We start from the raw sequence: 22,405 nt of genomic DNA, 5'->3' as shown, positions 1-22,405 counted from the left end.
GCAGCACTAGGAGATAGAGCTCCAACAACCTGCCTCCCTTGCCTCAGATTGGATTGTCCAATATAAAATGATCTGTGTTCGGATTTGCAGGTTAAGAAAGCTTAGGGCTTTAATTTCATGACGTCACATTAATTAGCGGACACTTTGATCCTTTCAGCCTGTAAGCCACTACATTCAGTCAGTTTGTAGCGTAGTACAGGACTTGTTGGTGATTTGTAACGGACCACAGAAGAGAATGCACGTCGGCGCAAACCGAGGCCTCTAACTAAGCACCTTTTACACTTCCCTTTCGACTTTCCCGGGTGATGCGTCTGTAAGAGAAGGGAGGGAAAAGCAAACACTTCAAAATGGGAGACAAGGATAGTGTGGAAAAGTACCTGGAGAACAATCCCCAGTTCGCTAAAGAGTACTTTGATAAAAAGTTGCGCCCCGAATTAATCACGACAGCGTTCACAGAAAATCTTGAGATCAAAGATCCGACTTCGTTCAAAGATGTCTCCCAAATTCAGGAGGCCAACATCATCTTTGACCTTGTCAAAGAAATGCAATCGGAAATCGTTATGGAAAAAGCATTGCACAAGGTCCTGCAGAGAGTTTGCATGATTTTGAACGCCGACCGGTGCAGTTACTTTGATCTTCGATCTAGAAACGGAATACCTGAACTTACAACGATGCTCTTCAATGTCACTCCTAGCACCAAATTTGAGGAGAACCTCGTCAACCCCACTGGTGAGATTGTGTTTCCAATCGATATGGGTGTAGTTGGATACACAGCGCACTCCAAAAAGATGCAAAACATTCCGGATGTTACCAAGGTGAGTGCCTTTGTCAGCAGGTGCCCAACCGCCAAAGTGCGCGTAAAATGTGTACATGCGCCACCAAAGCACCCATAAAATGTCCAAAAGCAGTCGTAATTTACACACAATTTTTCGTGTCAGATCTAAATTCTTAAAAATGTCATTTGTTGCTCAGATAAGTTAGACATTTTAATTGATGCAGATTTGAGAAGATATTTAAAGAAATATAAAGTGTTAATGCATGTCTCTGAAGGCCTAAGCCCATGAAGTTTAATGATTGTTGTCCGTCTGCTATTTTTGTTCAGTTCAATTGATGAATTTCTTGAAGGGGTTGTCTAATAGTTTTGATTATCCAGAAGTCTGACCAAGGAAAACTTCATAGTCTGATTAGGTCTACAGCAAAGTCAGCTTCAACAAGTATAAGTGAAATTACAAGTATGATGGAATGAGTAATTCATTCTAAATGTTAATGTTAACCACTTAGTTTCTACAATAAAATTATGATTTGAATGACTGTTATTCTCCTGTGTAGTGCAGAATTACAATTTTTGTTTGCCATACAACTGTCATTATCTGGTTGATTTGCTAATTGGATACATTAATTGATATATATATATTTGTATTATTTAATTCAAGTCATCATGATAATATATTGTATCATATTCAAAACAAAAATGTCCAGTTGTATGATTGCAAAGCTGTTGATGTTAAAGTATGGACGACTGAAGAGAAAGCAGGTTGACATTTATTGTCATGAATCTTGCCCCGGAGGCAGAACTGAGCGAGTCCTGCTCGATGGGCCAGCTGCAAAGTAAAAATTTGCTATATCGTAAAAATGTATGAAACAAAAATGTGCTTTTTGGACTTCATTTACAGTAAGGTTAGGGTTAGGCATTGGTGTAAGTCGTGTGGTTAAGGTTGGGGTAAGGTTTACGTGCCTACAGGACAAGATTCATGACAATAAATGCCAACCTGCTAAAACAAATCTGTAATTGCAATTGGTTAACATACTGTAGATTACTGGATGAAAACCCTATTACATGTATAAGTTAACTACAGAATTCAAGTAGGGGTTCAGTCTATGCTTTTTTTAGCCAGTGTATGTCCATAGTTTTTCTCGTTTGATTAGCCCATGATATTTTCATTGATTGAAAATCATCTTTATTACTTTTGAGACAATGGTTATATAATTGGGCCATTTACATGACATCCATTATGTGCAGGCTGCAAAAACCATAGCCAGCAGAGGTCGTTTTTTGCCTAGCGACTGTTAATTGTACTCAATAGGCCTTTTCACATGGCATTATCTTAGCCCAGGGCTAAGGAGGCTGTTAGCCCTGGGCTTATTGCAGTGTGAACGCAGCTAATGTCTTGATCCAATATACTCTTTTCTTTTTCACTTCCAGAATAACCGCTTCAGTGACTTTGTGGATAAGCAGACAGGATACAAAACCAAAAACATGCTCACATACCCCATCATGGCTGATAAAGAATGCCTTGGCGTTGTAATGGCACTTAACAAAATTGGGGCCGAAGAATTCTCAAAAGCCGACGAGGAAGTAAGTCCTGAGCTCTCAAAAGAAAAATACCAGTCTTAGAAAGGTTTCTCAGTGTTAGTAATTATGGGAATAACTTTATTTATTTTTTACAATGAATACATAATAGCACAATTCACACAGCACATGACATATACAGATACTGTATAGCCTACATTACCCCAGTAATCAATATTCATGATGTTAAGGCCCAATTTGGGTGGTTCTGGACCGGTTCCGACTGACATTTTGGTGGACAAATCGCTCTGTGAACGTCGTAGGGTCCCGTGTCTTATAGTGTCAGAAAGCCCCATATCTCCTTAGTCAAACAATCGTGTAGGATTCCAATAAAAAAATCAAATTACAAATATAAATAAAATCCTGCAGGATTTTATCCAATAAGACTAGTACCAAAATCAGATAGGGTTTTTCTATTTACATTTTAGTCATTTAGCAGATAATCTTATCCAGAGAGACTTACGGTAGTGAGTGCATATATTGTCCGTGGGAATCGAACCCAAAACCCTGGCATTGGAAGTGTCATGTCTATCAAGTGAGCCACACAGGATTCTAATTAGATTCTAATTGGATCCTTGTATTGGAATCCTGTAGAATTTCAATGTTTTTCCTCCTGTACAATTTCTATTGATTTTGTTGACGGGAATTGTATAGATAATAACATTACATTCTAAAGGATTTATCCTCAAAACTTGTTAATACACTAGAGTTAACTTGGCAGCACCCTCCAAACCTCTTAGACAATTACCTATGAAGGCGGACAGTGAACACGTGAACTATAATAACATCATGCAACCAATATTGAACTGCCACCCTTGCCACTCAAGATGTTGACCCTATAGTGGGGAACCGCCGGCAGTGTCGCCTCTACCCAGTAGCTACTGTATCTCGTGCAGCCTCAGCCACCCAAGGTCCATGGGACACAACGCGATTAAATATTTGCATCTGGTGCATCTGCATCACACATTGTCAAACTTACTGAGATTGTCCACAAGGACAAATCTCTGCACCCCCATCACCAAATATCTTCCCACGGGGAGTGTGGGAGGGAGAAAGGGAGGGAGGGAGAAAGGGAGGGATGGAGGGAGAGGAGGGTGGTACAACCCTGGGAGGGAAGGAGTTGGAGGTTCAATTATCTTCAGGTTTTTTATTTCCCTCTCCCTATCCCAACATAAAGAGGACAAAGGGAGCGTTCCCTTTTTTGTATGCATAGCTGACAAATATACAGTTGAAGTTGAAAGATTACATAGACTTAGGTTGGAGTCATTAAAACTCGTTTTTCAACCACTCCACAAATTTCTTGTTAACAAACTATAAAGTTGGTTAGGACATCTACTGTGTGCATGACACAAGTAATTTTTCCAACAATTGTTTACAGACAGATTATTTCAATTATAATTCACTGGATCACAATTCCAGTGGGTCAGAAGTTTACATACACTAAGTTGACTGTACTTTTAAACAGCTTGGAAAAATCCAGAAAATTATGTCATGGCTTTAGAAGCTTCTGATAGGCTACTTGACATAATTTGAGTCAATTGGAGGTGTACCTGTGGATGTATTTCAAGACCTACCTTCAAACTCAGTGCCTCTCTGCTTGACATCATGGGAAAATCTAAAGAAATCAGTCAAGACCTCCACAAGTCTGGTTAATCCTTGGGAGCAATTTCCAAATGCCTGAAGGTACCACGCTCATCTGCACAAACAATAGTACGCAAGTATAAACACCATGGGACCACACAGCCGTCATACCGCTCAGGAAGGAGACACGTTCTGTCTCCTAGAGATGTACGTACTTTGGTGCGAAAAGTGCAAATCAATCCCAGAAGAACAGCAAAGGACCTTGTGAAGATGCTGGAGGAAACCGGTACAAAAGTATCTATATCCACAGTAAAACGAGTCCTATATCGACATAACCTGAAAGGCTGCTCAGCAAGGAAGAAGCCACTGTTCTAAAACCGCCATAAAAAAGCCAGGGGGACAAAGATCATACTTTTTGGAGAAATATCCTCTGGTCTGATGAAACAAAAATAGAACTGTTTGGCCATAATGACCCTCATTATGTTTGGAGGAAAAAGGGGGATGCTTGCAAGCCGAAGAACACCATCCCAACCATGAAGCACGGGGGTGGCAGCATTATGTTGTGGGGGTACTTTGCTGCAGGTGGGACTGGTGCACTTCACAAAATAGATGGCATCATGAGGTAGGAACATTATGTGGATATATTAAAGCAACATCTCGACATCAGTCAGGAAGTTAAAGCTTGGTCGTAAATGGGTCTTCCAAATGGACAATGACCCCAAGCATACTTCCAAAGTTGTGGCAAAATGGCTTAAGGACAACAAAGTCAAGGTATTGGAGTGGCCGTCACAAAGGCCTGACCTCAATCCTATAGAAAATGTGTGGGCAGAACTGAAAAAGTGTGAGCGAGCAAGGAGGCCTACAAATCTGACTCAGTTACACCAGCTCTGTCAGGAGGAATGGGCCAAAATTCACCCAACTTATTGTGGGAAGCTTGTGGAAGGCTACCCGAAACGTTTGACCCTAGTTAAACAATTTCAAGGCAATGCTACCAAATACTAATTGAGTGTATGTAAACTTCTGACCCACTGGCAATGTGATGAATGAAATAAAAGCTGAAATAAATCATTCTCTCTACTATTATTCTGACATTTCACATACTTAAAATAAAGTGGTGATCCTAACTGACCTAAGACAGGGAATTTTTACTAGAATTAAATGTCAGGAATTGTGAAACTGAGTTTAAATGTATTTGGCTATGGTGTATGTAAACTTTCAACTTCAACTGTATATAAAATGAACTAAATGCTTATCTTTGTGCTACTGTACCTAAACATTTATTTTCCTTCTACTTTTTTTGCATATAAGGAATGTAAAGATTCTGTACATTCTAAGGGGAATCCCCCCCCTCCCCAAACATCTTGTGTTATTGTAACGTTGTCTATAGTATTGTATGTCATATTGTAATGTCTAATTCAAAGACAAGAAGTTGCATGAATAAGCATCATATCAAATAACTCAAGTGAGTGTTTAGAGAGTTTGTTGAAAAAGGTGTACTGTATTGGTGGTCAGACTGTAAATGAACTTGTAGCCTTGAATACCTCCCATATTGTGGTTGTGAATAAAACTGAAATTAATATAAAACAGTTGTTTTTTTGTACTGGAACAAATGACAACAAACTATCATTTAATGGGTTCAATTAAGAAAATATGTTCTAGTAGGATTCTGATTGGGGTGACAAGATCCTACAATCCTATAAGAATGGTATGGATAATTCCCCATAGGATTCAACGGAGAAACACATTTTTGATATCAATAATTCCATTGTTTATATAAATAAGTCAGGATGCTCTCGATGGTGCAGCTGTAGAACCTTTTGAGGATCTGAGGACACATTCCAAATCTTTTCAGTCTCCTGAGGGGGAATAGGTTTTGTTGTGCCCTCTTCACGACTGTCTGGGTGTGCTTGGACCATGTTAGTTTGTTGGTGATGTGGACGCCAAGGAACTTGCAGCTCTCAACCTGTTCCACTACAGCCCCATCGATGAGAATGGGGGTGTGCTCGGTCCTCCTTTTTCTTTGTATTGATCACGTTGAGGGAGAGGTTGTTGTCCTGGCACCACACAGCCAGGTCTCTGACCAACTCCCTATAGACCAGGGGTGTCAAACATACGGCCCGCGGGCCGGAACCGGCCCCCAAGGAGGTTCGATCAGGCCCGCAGGATAATTTGAAAGTGGAAAAAATGCATAAAAGACATGGAATTAATATTTTTAATTCGCTGCAATTCATGGATTATCCGCTAAGGGGCGCACTCTTTCCATCAGAGTAGAAGACAAGCCGCATCACTGAGACAGACTGAAAACAGCAGACGGTATCAATGCGCCATCTGCTGCTTGTTACGACGTTGTTAATACCTTGGTCTCTACCTCTCCGCTACACCCTCATTAGCCAAAATGTCGTTATCCAAACGGAGAAAAGTAGATAAGGAGTGTAGAATTTTCAAAGAAAAATGGACCACGTCCTATTTATTTACAGAGATGCACGGAAAACCTTCGTGCTTGGTGTGTTTGCAACAAGTTTCGGTATTGAAGGAATATAATATTCGACGCCACTACGAGACTCATCACAGCGAAAAATATGACGGCTTGCAAGGACAACTGAGAAGAGATAAGATTAACGAATTGCTGGCGGGTCTGAGGAAACAGCAGTCAACTTTCATCCAGAGCCGAGAAGTCAGTGAAGCAGCGGTAAAAGCCAGCTACCTAATTGCTAGCGAAATTGCATTAGCATCGAAGCCGTATTCCGACGGTGACTTTATTAAACGATGCATGATGAAGGCGGCTGAACTTGTATGTCCCGAGAAGCGACAAGCTTTTGCCAATATTAGCCTGACGAGGAATACTATAGCAGAGAGGATTTCGGAACTATCGGCAGATTTAGACAGTCAATTGAAACAGAGAGTCAAGTCATTTATTGCATTTTCCGTGGCAATTGACGAGAGCACTGACATCACAGACGTGGCCCAACTGGCCATATTTATTCGAGGAGTTGATGAGACATTGACTGTTACTGAAGAGTTTCTTGAGTTGGTGCCAATGATGGACACCACAACAGCCGAGGACATTTTCGGCTCTGTCGTTGCTGCATTGGACAGAGTTGGAGTGGACTGGTCCCGCGCTGTCAGCCTGGCTACAGACGGCGCGCCATCCATGGTCGGAAAGAAAGCAGGTGTCGCGACAAAGTTCAAAGACAAAGTACAAGCCCTTAATGGAGGAGATCGTTTCTGGACATTTCACTGTATTTTGCACCAGGAGGCATTGTGTTGCAAGTCGCTGAAAATGGACCACGTCATGGAGGTGGTTGTTCGCACTGTAAATTTCATCCGGTCCAGAGGTCTGAACCATCGTCAGTTTGACAAACTTCTCAGCGACAGCAACATTACCCACAGCCTGCCATACCACACTGAAGTGAGATGGTTAAGCCGAGGCGCTGTGCTGAGGCATTTCTTTGATCTACGAGAGGAAATCGGACAGTTCATGGAGAAAAAAGGAAAACCGGTGTTGGAATTACAATCTCAGGAATGGCTACGGGACCTTGCATTCTTGGTTGATATTACTGAACACTTGAACAATCTGAACAAAATGTTGCAAGGCCGCAAAAAAGTTGTCACACAGTTTTCTGACAACATACATGCATTTAAGTTGAAGCTGACTGTGGGAGATGCAACTGGCAAATGGCAACCCTGCTCATTTCCCCTGTCTGAGAGATGTGTGTGTGACCAGACCTGATGCGGACATGAAACGGTACAAAGACAAAATTGCAGGACTACTGCGGGAGTTTGAGAAACGTTTTCAGGTATTTGGTGAACTTGAGACAGAATTTTCAGTTTTTCGCTCACCTTTCACAGTTAAAGCTTCTGATCTGCCGGTCGAAATTCAGCTAGAGATAATTGATTTGCAGTGTGATGCAGATTTGAAGGGCAAATTTGCCTCTGTAGGTCTGGACAGATTTTATCAGTATCTACTACCAGGGTACCCCAAATTAACAGCCCTGGCTGCTAAAATTTTGTGCATGTTTGGGACAACCTACCTTTGTGAACAAATTTTCTCAGTGATGAATATCAATAAAACAAAAATGCGTTCAAGGCTCACAAACAAGCACTTAAATTACATTCTGAAAGTGACAGCTAGTAAGGACATGACACCTGGTGTTGATGCACTTGTACAGGCCAAAAGATGCCAAGTTTCAGGAACAAATACAAGTCCAGACTAGACTAACACCTTTAAAATGCTGCCTTAGATACTGTTTGCATTGAAAGAATACAGCTCTGTGAAGATGAATCCTTACTGTGGTGATTTAAAAAATGTGCACTTTAATGTTAGTCAGCAGCTTCAAAACAAAAGTTGTGTGATGGAATTCTACTGTTCATACAACTCCATAAATTTTCAGTATGTATTGTATGTGTATGTATGTTTCATGTATGAAGTTTACAGATTTACAGGACAGGCGAACACTTTCTTCATTACACATTTAAAATCACTCTCCTTAGTTTGTAAGGTGTACGCAGGGATTACATTTAGATTTTATATGCGTATGTGTAAGTGGTTTAAAAATTCCTTTCTTTAAAAGTCTCATTTAATCTTAAAGTGCATTACTATATTTTTCAGTACCAATTAAAGTTTTGTGCCTTTGTACAATCAGTGGGATCAGTTGCAATGCATATTTGTGAATGATAAAAGTAAATTGCACATTTGTCTAAGGAAATATGAGGTGTTTCATGAAATGTTTTGTAAAAGGATAGTTCATTAAATTTCAATATTTTCCTAATGTTCTTGTGCTTCTTTACACCAAAACAAAGGAAAGACATGATATTTTGGTTATTTATAGCAGAGTATGGTATAATTTTAATGGTCCGGCCCACTTGACATCTCCCTAGGCCGTATGTGGCCCACGATGCGAAATGAGTTTGACACTCCTGCTATAGACTGTCTCATTGTTGTCGGTGATCAGGCCTAACACTGCTGTGTCATCGGCAAACTTGATGATGGTGTTGGAGTCGTGCCTGGCCAAGCAGTCATGAGTGAGGAAGTACAGGAGGTGACTGATCATGCACCCCTGATGGACCCCCGTGTTGGGGATCAGCGTGGCTAATGTGTTGTTCCTTACCATCTGGGGATGGCCCGTCAGGAAGTCCAGGATCCAGTTGCAGAGGGGGGTTTCTAGTCCCAGGGTCCTTAGCTTAGTGATGAGCTATGTGAGGGCACTATGGTGTTGAATGCTGAATTGTAGTCAATGAATAGCATTCTCACATAGGTGTTCCTTTTGTCCAGGTGGGAATGGGCAGTGTTGAGTGCATCATCTGTGGATCTGTTGGGGCGGTATGCAAATTGGAGTGGGTCTAGGTTTTCTGGGATAATGGTGTCGATGAGCCTTTACCAGCCTTTCAAAGCACTTCATGGCTACAGACGTGAGTACTACGGGTCGGTAATCATTTAGGCAGGTTACCTTAGTGTTCTTGGGCACAGGGACTATGGTGGTCTGCTTGAAACATGTTGGTAATACAGACTCAGTCAGGGACAGATTGAAATTGTCAGTGAAGACACTCGCCAGTTGGTCAGCGCATGCTCGGAGTACACGTCCTGGTAATCCGTCTGGCCCTGCGGCCTTGTGAATGTTGACCTGTTTAAAGGTCTTACTCACATTGGCTACGGAGAGTGTGATCACACATTCATCCGGAACAGCTGGTGCTCTCATGCATGTTTCAGTATTACTTGCCTCGAAGCGAGCATAAAATTAATTTAGCTCTTCTGGTAGGTTTGTGTCGCTGGGCAGCTCGTAGTCTGTAATAGTTTGCAAGCCCTGCCACATCCGACGAGCGTCAGAGCCGGTGTAGTACGATTCAATCTTAGAGTTATGGGATCGTAAAACGGCGGCCATCTCCATCGGTGCCATTATCAAATTATTCCTGGTACAGAAACTTGATCAATTTTCTGGAAAATAGTCACCCCTTAACTGTCACTAATTATGATCATATTTATTTTACAGTTATAAGAAATGTGAAATCTTATATTAAGTCATTTATAATGTGAGTGTTGCTATATTTAGAAAGCATTTCAGTCATTTCAAGCCCTAATGCCCCACGTTTTCTAAATAGGAAGAAAATCATATACTGTAGGATTTTTCATATTTTCATCGTATTTGTACTACGTACTTGAGCTTGTGTCCTAAAAAGCTAGTACACCACAGCAATTAATAACTCTTTTTACTAGAAAGGTGAGTTCCAGACCTTTATAAAACTATGCAACATTACCAGTTGTTGTTTATGACCAACTCATGAAAAATAATTACGTTTTGGTACGTCTATTTAGGCGGAAATAATTGTTTTGCCATATAATTCAACTGTTTAAAAGCCACAAAGATACTGCCACAAAACTATTAGGGGTTCTCTAGATCATGAGAGGTGGCGATACTGCATATTCAATGTTAGCGCGGTGTGAGGGATGTATGACATCAGTAGTCTGGACGTCACATCAGATGAATGCCTGTCTGCTGTACTGATGATTTGATTTGATTTGGTTTTCAGCTCTGGAACAAGTACATGGTCTTTGCACACGTCATTGCCCTGCAGCATCACACTGCATACATGTACAATGTGGAATCCAGGAGGAGTCAGGTAAGAACCCAGTGAACCCCATCATTCAACATGAGCTGTCCGTCAACTGTGTCAATCATGCTGGCCCTTGAATACAAAGACACAGTTCACCAAGGTAATTTTCTATTAGTGTCTGACACAAGAATAAGATGATAAGATAAAATATAATTTAAAGTTTCCTGTAAAGCCATGTTATTCCATTATAACAGTTTCCCTAAAAAAAAAACGAATATCCACTTTTCTCCATTTTGTTTCACTAGGTACTTCTGTGGTCTGCCAGCAAAGTGTTTGAAGAGTTGACAGACATTGAGAGACAGTTTCACAAAGCTCTGTACACTGTTAGAATCTACCTCAATTGTGAAAGATACTCCGTGGGCCTCTTGGACATGACCAAAGAGAAGGTTTGTTACTAGTGTATAATATGCTGAGGCATATTGCTGTTTTGTCACTGTCTTGAGATGGGCGCCATTTTGGATCTGCCCCCTCTGTGGTTGCTAAATGGATACACTGAAGTCCTGACTGCTGTCTTCCCTCGCTTCATACAGGAGTTCTACGATGAGTGGCCAGTGAAGCTGGGAGACGTACCGCCATACAGCGGACCAAAGACCCCCGACGGAAGGGTAAGCATCCATTGTCCTTTTGATATGATTTTCTCCAAGCATTCTGCTCTTTCCTCTACTGCCTTGTCTATGGCACAATCACAGCCGGTGAATGTTGTTCTGTGCGTCTGCAGGAAGTCATCTTCTACAAGATTATTGACTATCTCTTAGAAGGACCCAAAGAGGAAATCAAAGTCATACCGTAAATACCAGTAGCTTCTTGGTAGAAATCATTAATTATTATTATTATTATGCTCTCTGAATGAACAAAAAAAAGTCTCCAAGTACCAAAACCTATCACTCACTCTCTTACTCCCTCCCTCTGTTCCATGCAGGGGACCTCCTATTGACCACTGGGCCCTTGTCAGTGGACTCCCCACCTATGTTTCTGAGAACGGCTTTGTAAGTTGATGTGAAAGAAGTGCATGTAGTCCATACAGTAACCACAGACGATATACTATCCACAAGCATGTAGGGCCTACTGTAGACAGGGATTTTACTGAAATATGTCTTCTTCTTCCCCTGCAGATTTGTAACATGATGAATGTTGCCGCTGATGACTACTTCACCTTCCAGGTGAGGAGTCAGGGCCCCAATTGGATGGATGGTATTAAGTATAGGATGACCTTGGTGTTACAATATATCGAGTCCTTAGCAACACGTGCTATTTGAAGAGGACCACCAGCCCTCAGATTGGTGTTGGATTGCTAAAATGCAATATTCTAGGGATAATTCTCAAAGTGTTTACTAATCGACTTCATGCCGTTTTGTCTTTCAGAAAGAGGCTGTGGATGAGTCAGGTTTCGTCATCAAGAACGTCTTGTCCCTTCCCATCGTCAACAAAAAGGAAGAAATCGTGGGTATTGCCACTTTCTTCAACAGGAAAGATGGGAAACCATTCGATGAGCACGACGAACAGATCACTGAGGTGAGTGCATAGACATCAGTCATATCAACCGCTCATACATCCTGTCATGGGTTACATGTGAATGCAAGAGGTGCTAAATACCTGTCTGCATTGTTCCAGGCCCTCACTCAGTTCCTGGGATGGTCGGTGCTCAACTGCGACACGTACGACAGACTGAACAGGATGGAGTGGAGAAAGGACATCGCCCAGGAGATGCTCATGTGTCAGAGCAGATGCACCAACACTGAAATGCAGAGTATCCTGGTGAGACCTGAGACATGTTAGAGCGTAGACCTTATAGACAGCGGAGATTCACAGAGGAAACTAGCCTCATGGGACATACCTTTGCTACTCTCTTCTCTTTCAGCTATAAAAATAAATAGAATTGGTGTGCGACTCTCTTTATTTTTTATAGCTTATATTTTATCCGCCGTTGGTCAGTACCTTTCTCTGGGTGTGCGCCAGCTCATGTTTTTTTTATTTGACTCTTTTCTCTTTCCACAGAACACAAAGGAGAAGTTTGATGCCGACCCAGAGGACTGTGATCAGAAGGAGATGTACAAACTCTTGGTAAGACCACGTGCAAGACTGTCAGTGAAAGTGGGTAGAGACACAATGATAATGTGGCCCAGAGTGGTGTTTGAATGATATTTTTGCCCTTCTGTAGAGATCAAACTGCCCTGTGGCCATAGATGTCGACCTGCTGCTGTTCTCCTTCAGCGACTTCCCTGTGACAGAGCACGGCCTCATCATGTGTGGAATTCGCTGCTTCTTTGAGCTGAACGTGGTGGAGAAGTTCAAAGTGCCCGCAGAGGTCAGTCATGAAGCCCCTGGCTAGTAAAACAATCATGTTCATTTAGATGTCTTTATTTTTGTTGTAACCTCAGCACTATACATTACATGTCCCCAGAATGCATGCAATGTATGTACTGTACATGACTCAATATATTAACAAAGCTTTTGCCTTTTCGGTATCTAATTTATTTTGTTGAGCCTAATGTTTTCCAAATACAAGGCCATGTCCTACTGGTTTGGTCATATAAAGCAGTGGTTCCCAACCAGGGGCACTAGGACCATCCACATGGGATACTTGAAAAGACTCATGAGACCATAGGCCTACTGGTAAAATGCACATGAGGGGGTACTTCAGAGGTACTCCGGGCAGAGAAAAAAACTGTTGGTGGTACAATAACCGAAAAAGGTTGGGAACCACTGATATAGATCATTAGTAAAGGCATGTCTAATTGTTTCCTCTCCACATGTACAACCAGACCCTGACCCGATGGATGTACACTGTCCGGAAAGGTTACCGTGACATCACCTACCACAACTGGAGACACGGCTTCAATGTGGGCCAGACCATGTTCTGTCTCCTACAGGTGAGTCCTCTGCTCCTTCAGTACCAATCATATCACCTGATACCTACAGTGCCATGAACAATTATTTTCCCCCTTTCTGATTTTCTCAATTTTTTCATATTTTTGATACTGTTATCAGATCTTCAACCAAAATGTAATATTAAATAAAGGGAACCTGAGTTTACAAAAAAAGTTTGTTTTTACATTTTTTTAACCCAATTCCCCTGTGTGAAAAAATTATTGCCCCCTTACACTCAATAACTGTTTGTGCCATCTTTAGCTGCAATGACTGCAACCAAATGCATCTGGTGGTTGTTGATCAGTCTCTCACATCGCTGTGGAGGAATTTTGACCCACTCTTCCATGCAGAACTGCTTTAACTCAGTGATGTTTGTGGGTTTTCAAGCATGAACTGCTCGTTTCAAGTCCTGCCACAACATCTCAATTGAGATTAGGTCTGGACTTTCACTTGGCCATTGCAAAACTTCACATTTGTTACTTTTTAACCATTTTCATGTGGACTTGATTGTGTGTTTTGGATCATTGTCTTGCTGTATGACCCAGCTGCTCTTCAGCTTCAGCTCACAGACGGATGGCCTGACATTCTCCTGTCGAATTCTCTGACACAGAGCAGAATTCATGGTTCCTTCTATTAAGGCAAGTCATCCAGGTCCTGAGGCAGCAAAGCATCCGCAAACCATCACACTACCACCACCATGCTTGACCGTTGGTATAAGGTTCTTACTGTGGAATGCAGTGTTTGGTTTTCGCCAGACGTAATGGGACCCATCTCGTCCAAAACGTTGACTCAAGTTTGTCAAAAAGCACCTGGAAGCACCTGGATGATCATCAAGATCAAATTAAATCAAGTTTATTTTATATAGCCCTTCGTACATCAGCTAATATCTCGAAGTGCTGTACAGAAACCCAGCCTAAAACCCCAAACAGCGAGCAATGCAGGTGTAGAAGCACGGTGGCTAGGAAAAACTCCCTAGAAAGGCCAAAACCTAGGAAGAAACCTAGAGAGGAACCAGGCTATGAGGGGTGGCCAGTCCTCTTCTGGCTGTGCCGGGTGGAGATTATAACAGAACATGGCCAAGATGTTCAAAATGTTCATAAGTGACAAGCATGGTCAAATAATAATCAGGAATAAATGTCAGTTGGCTTTTCATAGCCGATCATTAAGAGTTGAAAACAGCAGGTCTGGGACAGGTAGGGGTTCCATAACCGCAGGCAGAACAGTTGAAACTGGAATAGCAGCAAGGCCAGGTGGACTGGGGACAGCAAGGAGTCATCATGCCCGGTGGTCCTGACGTATGGTCCTAGGGCTCAGGTCCTCAGAGAGAGAAAGAAAGAGAGAAGGAGAGAATTAGAGAGAGACAAGATTTTCAAAATGTTCATAAATGACAAGCATGGTCAAATAATAATCAGGAATAAATGTCAGTTGGCTTTTCATAGCCGATCATTAAGAGTTGAAAGCAGCAGGTCTGGGACAGGTAGGGGTTCCATAACCGCAGGCAGAACAGTTGAAACTGGAACAGCAGCAAGGCCAGGTGGACTGGGGACAGCAAGGAGTCATCATGCCCGGTAGTCCTGACGTATGGTCCTAGGGCTCAGGTTCTCCGAGAGAGAGAAAGAAAGAGAGAAGGAGAGAATTAGAGAGAACATACTTAAATTCACACAGGACACTGGATAAGACAGGAGAAGTACTCCAGATATAACCAACTGACCCTAGCCCCCCGACACATAAACTACTGCAGCATAAATACTGGAGGCTGAGACAGGAGGGGTCAGGAGACACTGTGGCCCCATCCGATGATACCCCCGGACAGGGCCAAACAGGAAGGATATAACCCCACCCACTTTGCCAAAGCACAGCCCCCGCACCACTAGAGGGATACCTTCAACCACCAACTTACAATCCTGAGACAAGGCCGAGTATAGCCCACAAAGATCTCCACCACAGCACAACCCAAGGGGGGGGTGCCAACCCAGACAGGAAGATCACGTCAGTAACTCAACCCACTCAAGTGACGCACCCCTCCCAGGGACGGCATGAAAGAGCACCAGTAAGCCAGTGACTCAGCCCCTGTAATAGGGTTAGAGGCAGAGAATCCCAGTGGAGAGAGGGGAACCGGCCAGGCAGAGACAGCAAGACTCTTTCAAGACTCTTGAAAGGTTGTTCTATGGACAGATGAGTCAAAAATATCACTTTTTGGACGACATGGGCACCACTATGCCTTTGGTTGGAGTCATTGCAGCTAAAGGTGGCACAACCAGTGTAAGGGGGCAATTACTTTTTCCCACAGGGGCATTGGGTGTTGCATAACTTTGTTTCTGAAATAAATATGTAATTGTTGTGTTATTTGTTCACTCGGGTTCCCTTTATCTAATATTACGTTTTGGTTAAAGATCTGATAACATTCACTATCAAAAATATCAAAAGTAGAGAAAATTAGAAAGGGGGAAAATACTTTTTCACAGCACTGTACATGGCTAAGTGTAGATTGTGCAGAATAACTGGGCATTAAATCACCGATAGAAGAGTAGTTCAAACTTCCTATTTATTTAGAGAAACATTGATGCTGCCCACTAATGATACTGGATCAATCACCTGACACATCCATTTTGTTCGATAGTGGATCACCCCACCCCTCCCGTTTTGTTTGATAATGAATCAGCCCACCCTTTTGCTTCACAGACTGGCAGGCTGAGGAAATATTACTCTGACCTGGATGCCTTTGCCATGGTGGCTGCTGCATTCTGCCACGATATTGACCACAGGGGGACCAACAACTTATACCAGACAAAGTAAGGCCCCCTCTGTTTACCTATGAGCACTCAAACCACTCCCTAAATAATCACTGTTTAGTTGTCTGTTCTTGGTTTGGAAGGTGTTGTTCGGAGTCTAACGATTGTGTTACCCCTCTCTCTGACCTGCAGGAGTGGATCGCCTTTAGCCAAACTGCACGGATCCTCCATCATGGAGAGGCACCATCTGGAATATAGCAAGACGCTCATGGCTGAGGAGGTTCGAGACCCCGACTCCTGTTACGTCTGTGGCCAAAATGGCACCCTGTTCCCTATTACATTTGAGTAATTTAGCAAACACTCTTATCCAGAGCGACTTACAGTAGTGAGTGCATACAATTTTGCCAGTTATCAGTTGCCACCTTCATCCACCTTTCCAGACGTTTGGGAGATAGGACTCCTGTATCCACCTTGTCAGACGTTTGGGAGATAGGACTCCTGTATCCGCCTTGTCAGACGTTTGGGAGATAGGACTCCTGTATCCGCCTTGTCAGACGTTTGGGAGATAGGACTCCTGTATCCGCCTTGTCAGACGTTTGGGATATAGGACTCCTGTATCCGCCTTGTCAGATGTTTGGGAGATAGGACTCCTGTATCCGCCTTGTCAGACGTTTGGGAGATAGGACTCCTGTATCCGCCTTGTCAGACGTTTGGGAGATAGGACTCCTGTATCCGCCTTGTCAGACGTTTGGGAGATAGGACTCCTGTATCCGCCTTGTCAGACGTTTGGGAGATAGGACTCCTGTATCCACCTTGTCAGACGTTTGGGAGATAGGACTCCTGTATCCACCTTGTCAGACGTTTGGGAGATAGGACTCCTGTATCCGCCTTGTCAGACGTTTGGGAGATAGGACTCCTGTATCCACCTTGTCAGACGTTTGGGAGATAGGACTCCTGTATCCGCCTTGTCAGACGTTTGGGAGATAGGACTCCTGTATCCGCCTTGTCAGACGTTTGGGAGATAGGACTCCTGTATCCGCCTTGTCAGACGTTTGGGAGATAGGACTCCTGTATCCGCCTTGTCAGACGTTTGGGAGATAGGACTCCTGTATCTACCTTGTCAGACGTTTGGGAGATAGGACTCCTGTATCCACCTTGTCAGCCGTTGAGGACTTGTGGTTTTGTAATTGGAGTTGTCCATCTCCTAGACTGGCTGCACACCAGGGTTTGAGAGCCCAGTCTACCCTATATTTTCCTGTAACCCTGGGTGGGGGCCCTAACCGGGTGCTGTCAGCCGGAGCCAGCTGAGCCCGAGATTCGCGTTGGGGCAGGGGCGTCACTCCCTGAGGTAGCATGCAAGGCAGAGCAGAGCAAAATAAGGGAAGTCAGAGCAAAGCAAGCATGGCAAAGCTATGCTACCCGCTACCCCTACATAGTGCACTACTTTTGGCCAGCGTTTGCATACAAGGTAATTGTGGGAGTTGAATTCTTACCTTTTTTCTCTACTCCCCCTTTAGAGCCTGAACATTTTTGTGAATCTCCAGAAGCGGCAGTTTGAGACTGTACAGCACTTGTTTGACGTCTGCATCATTGCCACTGATCTGGCGTTGTACTTCAAGTGGGTTTTTACAATTGTTATGGTCTCTGATACAGCTGCTTTTAAACATACTAAATCAGTATCACTTGTCATGTGTGCAATGTTCTAACTTGACTGTTGATCTGGCCCCCAGAAAAAGAACTATGTTCCAGAATATTGTGAACGCCACTGAGCCAATGGAAACCGAGAAGGACAAAATCGAGCACATTTCCAACAACGCCATCAGGAAGGAAATTATCATGTGAGTAGGAATGTTCTTCTTTCCCACATCTCAGGGATTTGCTGCAGTTGTCCACTTTTCTTAAAGTCCACATTGTCGCAGTTCTCGGTTTCTTACGTAATATGAATTAATATAACAATACTGTCCCATCTTGTGTATCAGGGCCATGATGATGACAGGTTGTGACTTGTCTGCCATCACCAAACCATGGGAGGTCCAGAGCAAGGTGGATACTATATCTGTCCACCATGTCATGAAACAACACAGCAAAGAAAAAAAAAATATCCCAATTCCCTCAAGACAATATAGACCACAGGATGCTCTGATGTGTAAATTAGTACTGATACAATCTTTTCTATGAATGATCTATCTCCTAGGTGGCTCTAATGGTCGCAGCTGAGTTCTGGGAGCAAGGTGACTTGGAAAGGACCGTTCTCGATCAGCAACCCATTGTGAGTTTGTGAAGAAAACTGCTGTTTCTTTACAATATACTGTATGTTTATAGAGTAATCACACATTTTTGTTAGTTCTCTGTTTGAGTTGATCTTCCCCATTTAATTTCATTGATCCTCAGCCCATGATGGACAGAAACTGTGCAGCAGAGTTACCCAAGATGCAGTGCGGTTTCATTCAGTTTGTGTGTGCGTTCGTATACAAGGTAACTGCCTGGCTGGTTGAAGCTCAACCAAGCCCTGTTTTGTGTCTTAATTCATTGGAATCAGTTGATTTAGAAAGAATTCAACTTGTGTTATTTGTCATTAGGTATAATGTTCTATCAATTGTTTTTGGAAACGGAATCATCCTTCGAAAAAATAGATGAGATCAGTTTCTCTGTGAACCATCAATGTCATCTTCAGTGAGGAGGTCATCCAGTTTAGACCACCATGAGTGACCAGTAGGCCTATCCATCTCCAAGTTTGCATCCGCTGAACTCCACAGCAGGAATGTTTGCACCGTGAGGAATATGTCAGGTTGAGTGACTGTCCCGGGCACGAGAATGCTTGCAATAATGGGGTCTACTTGTGTGCAGGAATTCTCGAGGTTCCACGTAGAGATCACCCCAATGTTTGATGGGCTGAACAACAACCTAAAGAACTGGAAAGAGCTGGCCGACATCCACGCCGCCAAGATGGCGGCCATTGAAGAAGAGAAAAAGAAGCTTGAAGCACCAGCAGGTAACATTTGAAATACAGTCAGAACTCAGCCAAGAAATCAGGGTTGGAGTGAATTTTGAATGAAAGTCAATTCAACCCATGAATTGAAATTCTATTTTGATTTGAATTTAACAAGAGTGTACACAAAACATTAGGAACACCTTCCTAATATTGAGTTGAAACCCCATTTGCCCTAAGAACAGCCTCAATTCATCGGGGCATGCACTCTACAAGGTGTCGAAAGCGTTCCACAGGGATGCTGTCCCACGTTGACTCCAATGCTTCCCACAGTTGTGTCATGTTGGCTGGATGTCCATTGGGTGGGGGACAATTCTTGATACACACGGGAAACTGTTGAGCATGAAAAACCCAGCATAATTGCAGTTCACACTCAAAACAGTGCACCTGACACCTACTACCCCTTAAATCTTTATCTTGCCAATTTTTATTTATTTTAGTAGGCAGGTCAGTTAAAAATAACAAATTCCTATTTACAATGATGGCCTACCAGGAAACAGTGGGTTAACTGCCGGGTTCATGGGCAGAACAACATATTTTGACATTGTCAGCTCAGCGATTCGATCCAGCAACTTTTCAGTTACTGGCCCAACGCTCTAACCACTAGAGTACCTGCCGCCCCATTCACCCTCTGAATGGCACACATGCACAATCCATGTCTCAATTGTCTCAAGGCTTAAAAAGCCTTCTTTAACCTGTCTCCTTCCCTTCATCTACACTGATTGAAGTGGATTTAACAAGTGACATCAATAAGATTCAAAGATTTCACCTGGATTCACTTGGTTAGTCTACGTCATGGAAAGAGCACATGTTCCTAATGTTTTGTGCACTCACATTTTTTACATTTGTATAAGATAAGATACACTATATCTACAAAAGTATGTGGACAAATTAGTGGATTTGGCTATTTCAACCACACCCGTTGCTGACAGGTAAAAAATCTAGCACACAGCCATGCAATCTCCATAGACAAACTTTTGCCGTAGAATGGACTTATTGAAGAGCTCAGTGACTTTCAACGAGGCACCGTCATAGGATACCACATTTCCTACAAGTCAGTTCGTCAAATTTATGGCCTTGCTAGAGCTGCCCAGGTCAACTGTAAGTGCTGTTATTGTGAAGTGGAAACATCTAGAAGCAGCAATGGCTCAGGCGCAAAGTGGTAGGCCACACAAGCTCACAGAACAGGATCGCCGAGTGCTGAAGCGTGGAGCGTGTAAAAATCGTCTGTCCTCAGTTCCAAACTGCCTCTGGAAACAACTTCAACACAAGAACTGTTCGCTGGGAGCTTTATGAAATGCGTTTCCATGGCATAGCAGCCACACACATGCCTAAGATCACCATGCACAATGCCAAGCTGTTGGCTGGAGTGGTGTAAAGCTCGCCGCCATTGGACTGGAGCAGAATCAAGCTTCACCATCTGGCAGTCCGACGGACGAATCTGGCTTTGGCGGATGCCAGGAGAATGCTACCTGCCCAAATGCACACTACCAACAGTAAAGTTTGATGGAGGAGGAATAATGGTCTGGGGCTGTTTTTAAGGGTTCGGGCCCCTTAGTTCCAGTGAAGGGAAATCTTAACGCGACAGCATACATTCTAGACAATTCTGTGCTTCCAACTTTGTGGCAACAGTTTGGGGAAGGCCCTTTCCTGTTTCAGCATGACAATGCCCCAGTGCACAAAGCAAAGTCCATACAGAAATGGGTTGTCGAGATCGGTGTGGAAGAACTTGACTGGCCTGCACAGAGCCCTGACCTCAACCCCATCGAACACCTTTGGGATGAATTGGTATGCCGACTGCGAGCCAGGCCTAATCGCCCCAAAATCAGTGCCGACCTCACTAATGCTCTTGTGGCTGAATAGAAGCAAGTCTCAGCAGCAATGTTCCAACATCTAGTGGAAAGCCTTCCCAGAAGAATGGAGGCTGTTATAGCGGCAACGGGGGGACCAGCTCCATATTAATGACCATGATTTTGGAATGAGATGTTCGAAGAGCAGGTGTCCACATACTTTTGATCATGTGGTATAGTACTTTTTTAATCACCCAATGGGTGCTTAATAAAGTGATATAGTGACGTATAGAAGTCATTAACCATAACATTTTTATTGAATTAAATTTGCAGTTGCTACAACCATTTGTGGACTTATACATGTATTATATATAATCATTGATTCTTGAAGAATATAACTTATAAATGCCTTATGAGCTTAGTTCAACTGTCTGAAACCAAAATATAAGCTTGCTTTACTCCAATGTCTGTAAACAAAGTAAATGTAACCAACACGGCCTAGCCTCAAAACATGGTTAAAAGTATATTTGTGATATCATAGATGGCCAGTCCTTGCATCCATAGCTCTGTTAATGAATTTCAGAGTGGTAACATTTCTCCAGGCCCATCCCTCAGCTTTTTACCTTAACAGGGGCAGGGTGTACGCTTTGCTATTGTTTCAAGTGCTGATTGCCACTTTGATATACATTATATTCTATTGTGGCCAATTCAAATTCAACAATTGAATTAGAATTAAAGGGCTGTTTGCAGAATGGACCCAACCCTGCAAGATATACTATTGTACAATCTCCCAAGAAATAGCAACAATGGTAAATAGCCTACCATTCTTTTAGACACAGTGCCTAAGCCTTGTCCATGCACACAGATGCCAAGCCACCAGGGGCACAGCAGGCCACCGGACCATTGTTTTTAGACAGGCCTGGGCTAAACATGTCAGACAGGGCTGAAAATGGACCAGCCCATCTGGCATTTGCCCAAAATGCCAGATGGCCAGTCCGCCCCTGAGGTTACGTTGGTTAAGTTATCAACAAACTAAGACCACCTTCTTACTCTTTATCTTGCTGCTTGCTGTCTTGCTATGAACTCAAATCAATCCAAAAAATTGATTTGTCTTGCTATGTATGTTGTTGCTGCTTGCTGCCTTGCTGTCTTGCTTTCTGTTTGAACAGTAGAGGAGGCAGCAGAGGTTGGAAAGTCCAAGACCTGCACCATCGCCTAACCTCCTGGATTGTGCCCCAGTCCTGACCGTGTAGGCAGAGGATCCCTGGGTGCAGCAAGCAGTCAGTGGGGAGACCGTGTGAAGATGTGTCCCTGTGTGGACTGACTTAATCACTTCCCCTCATTCTCAGGACTTGATAAGCCAATTCTGATGGATCAACACACTCATCGCAGATGTACCAGCAGTTGACGCATTACCATATCTTGACAGCGCACTTAAAGTAGAGCTTATCTTTCACAGATAACTATAGGTACGACTTTATCGACA

The 22,405-nt window shown here is 43.1% G+C and overlaps 1 protein-coding gene across 1 annotated transcript; it reads left to right on the top strand.

The window, feature by feature from the left end:
• Nucleotides 1–221: 221 nt before the first annotated feature.
• LOC129828518 (cone cGMP-specific 3',5'-cyclic phosphodiesterase subunit alpha'-like) lies at nt 222–22,327 on the top strand. The gene is made up of 22 exons (XM_055889541.1): nt 222–815; nt 2,204–2,356; nt 10,457–10,546; nt 10,786–10,926; nt 11,071–11,145; nt 11,259–11,326; nt 11,460–11,526; nt 11,653–11,700; nt 11,903–12,052; nt 12,152–12,295; nt 12,536–12,601; nt 12,699–12,845; nt 13,303–13,410; nt 16,091–16,200; nt 16,333–16,420; nt 17,658–17,758; nt 17,871–17,978; nt 18,120–18,183; nt 18,335–18,409; nt 18,532–18,615; nt 18,988–19,132; nt 22,269–22,327. The coding sequence occupies exons 1-22, from the start codon at nt 348–350 to the stop codon at nt 22,325–22,327; spliced, it is 2,559 nt and encodes an 852-aa protein (XP_055745516.1). The 5' UTR covers nt 222–347.
• Nucleotides 22,328–22,405: the final 78 nt, after the last annotated feature.

Source organism: Salvelinus fontinalis, chromosome 30 (genome assembly GCF_029448725.1).
Source record: "Salvelinus fontinalis isolate EN_2023a chromosome 30, ASM2944872v1, whole genome shotgun sequence".
Lineage (NCBI taxonomy): Eukaryota > Metazoa > Chordata > Actinopteri > Salmoniformes > Salmonidae > Salvelinus > Salvelinus fontinalis.
The sequence above is the reverse complement of the archived record's forward strand: the minus strand, read 5'-3'. Positions and strand labels throughout refer to the sequence as shown.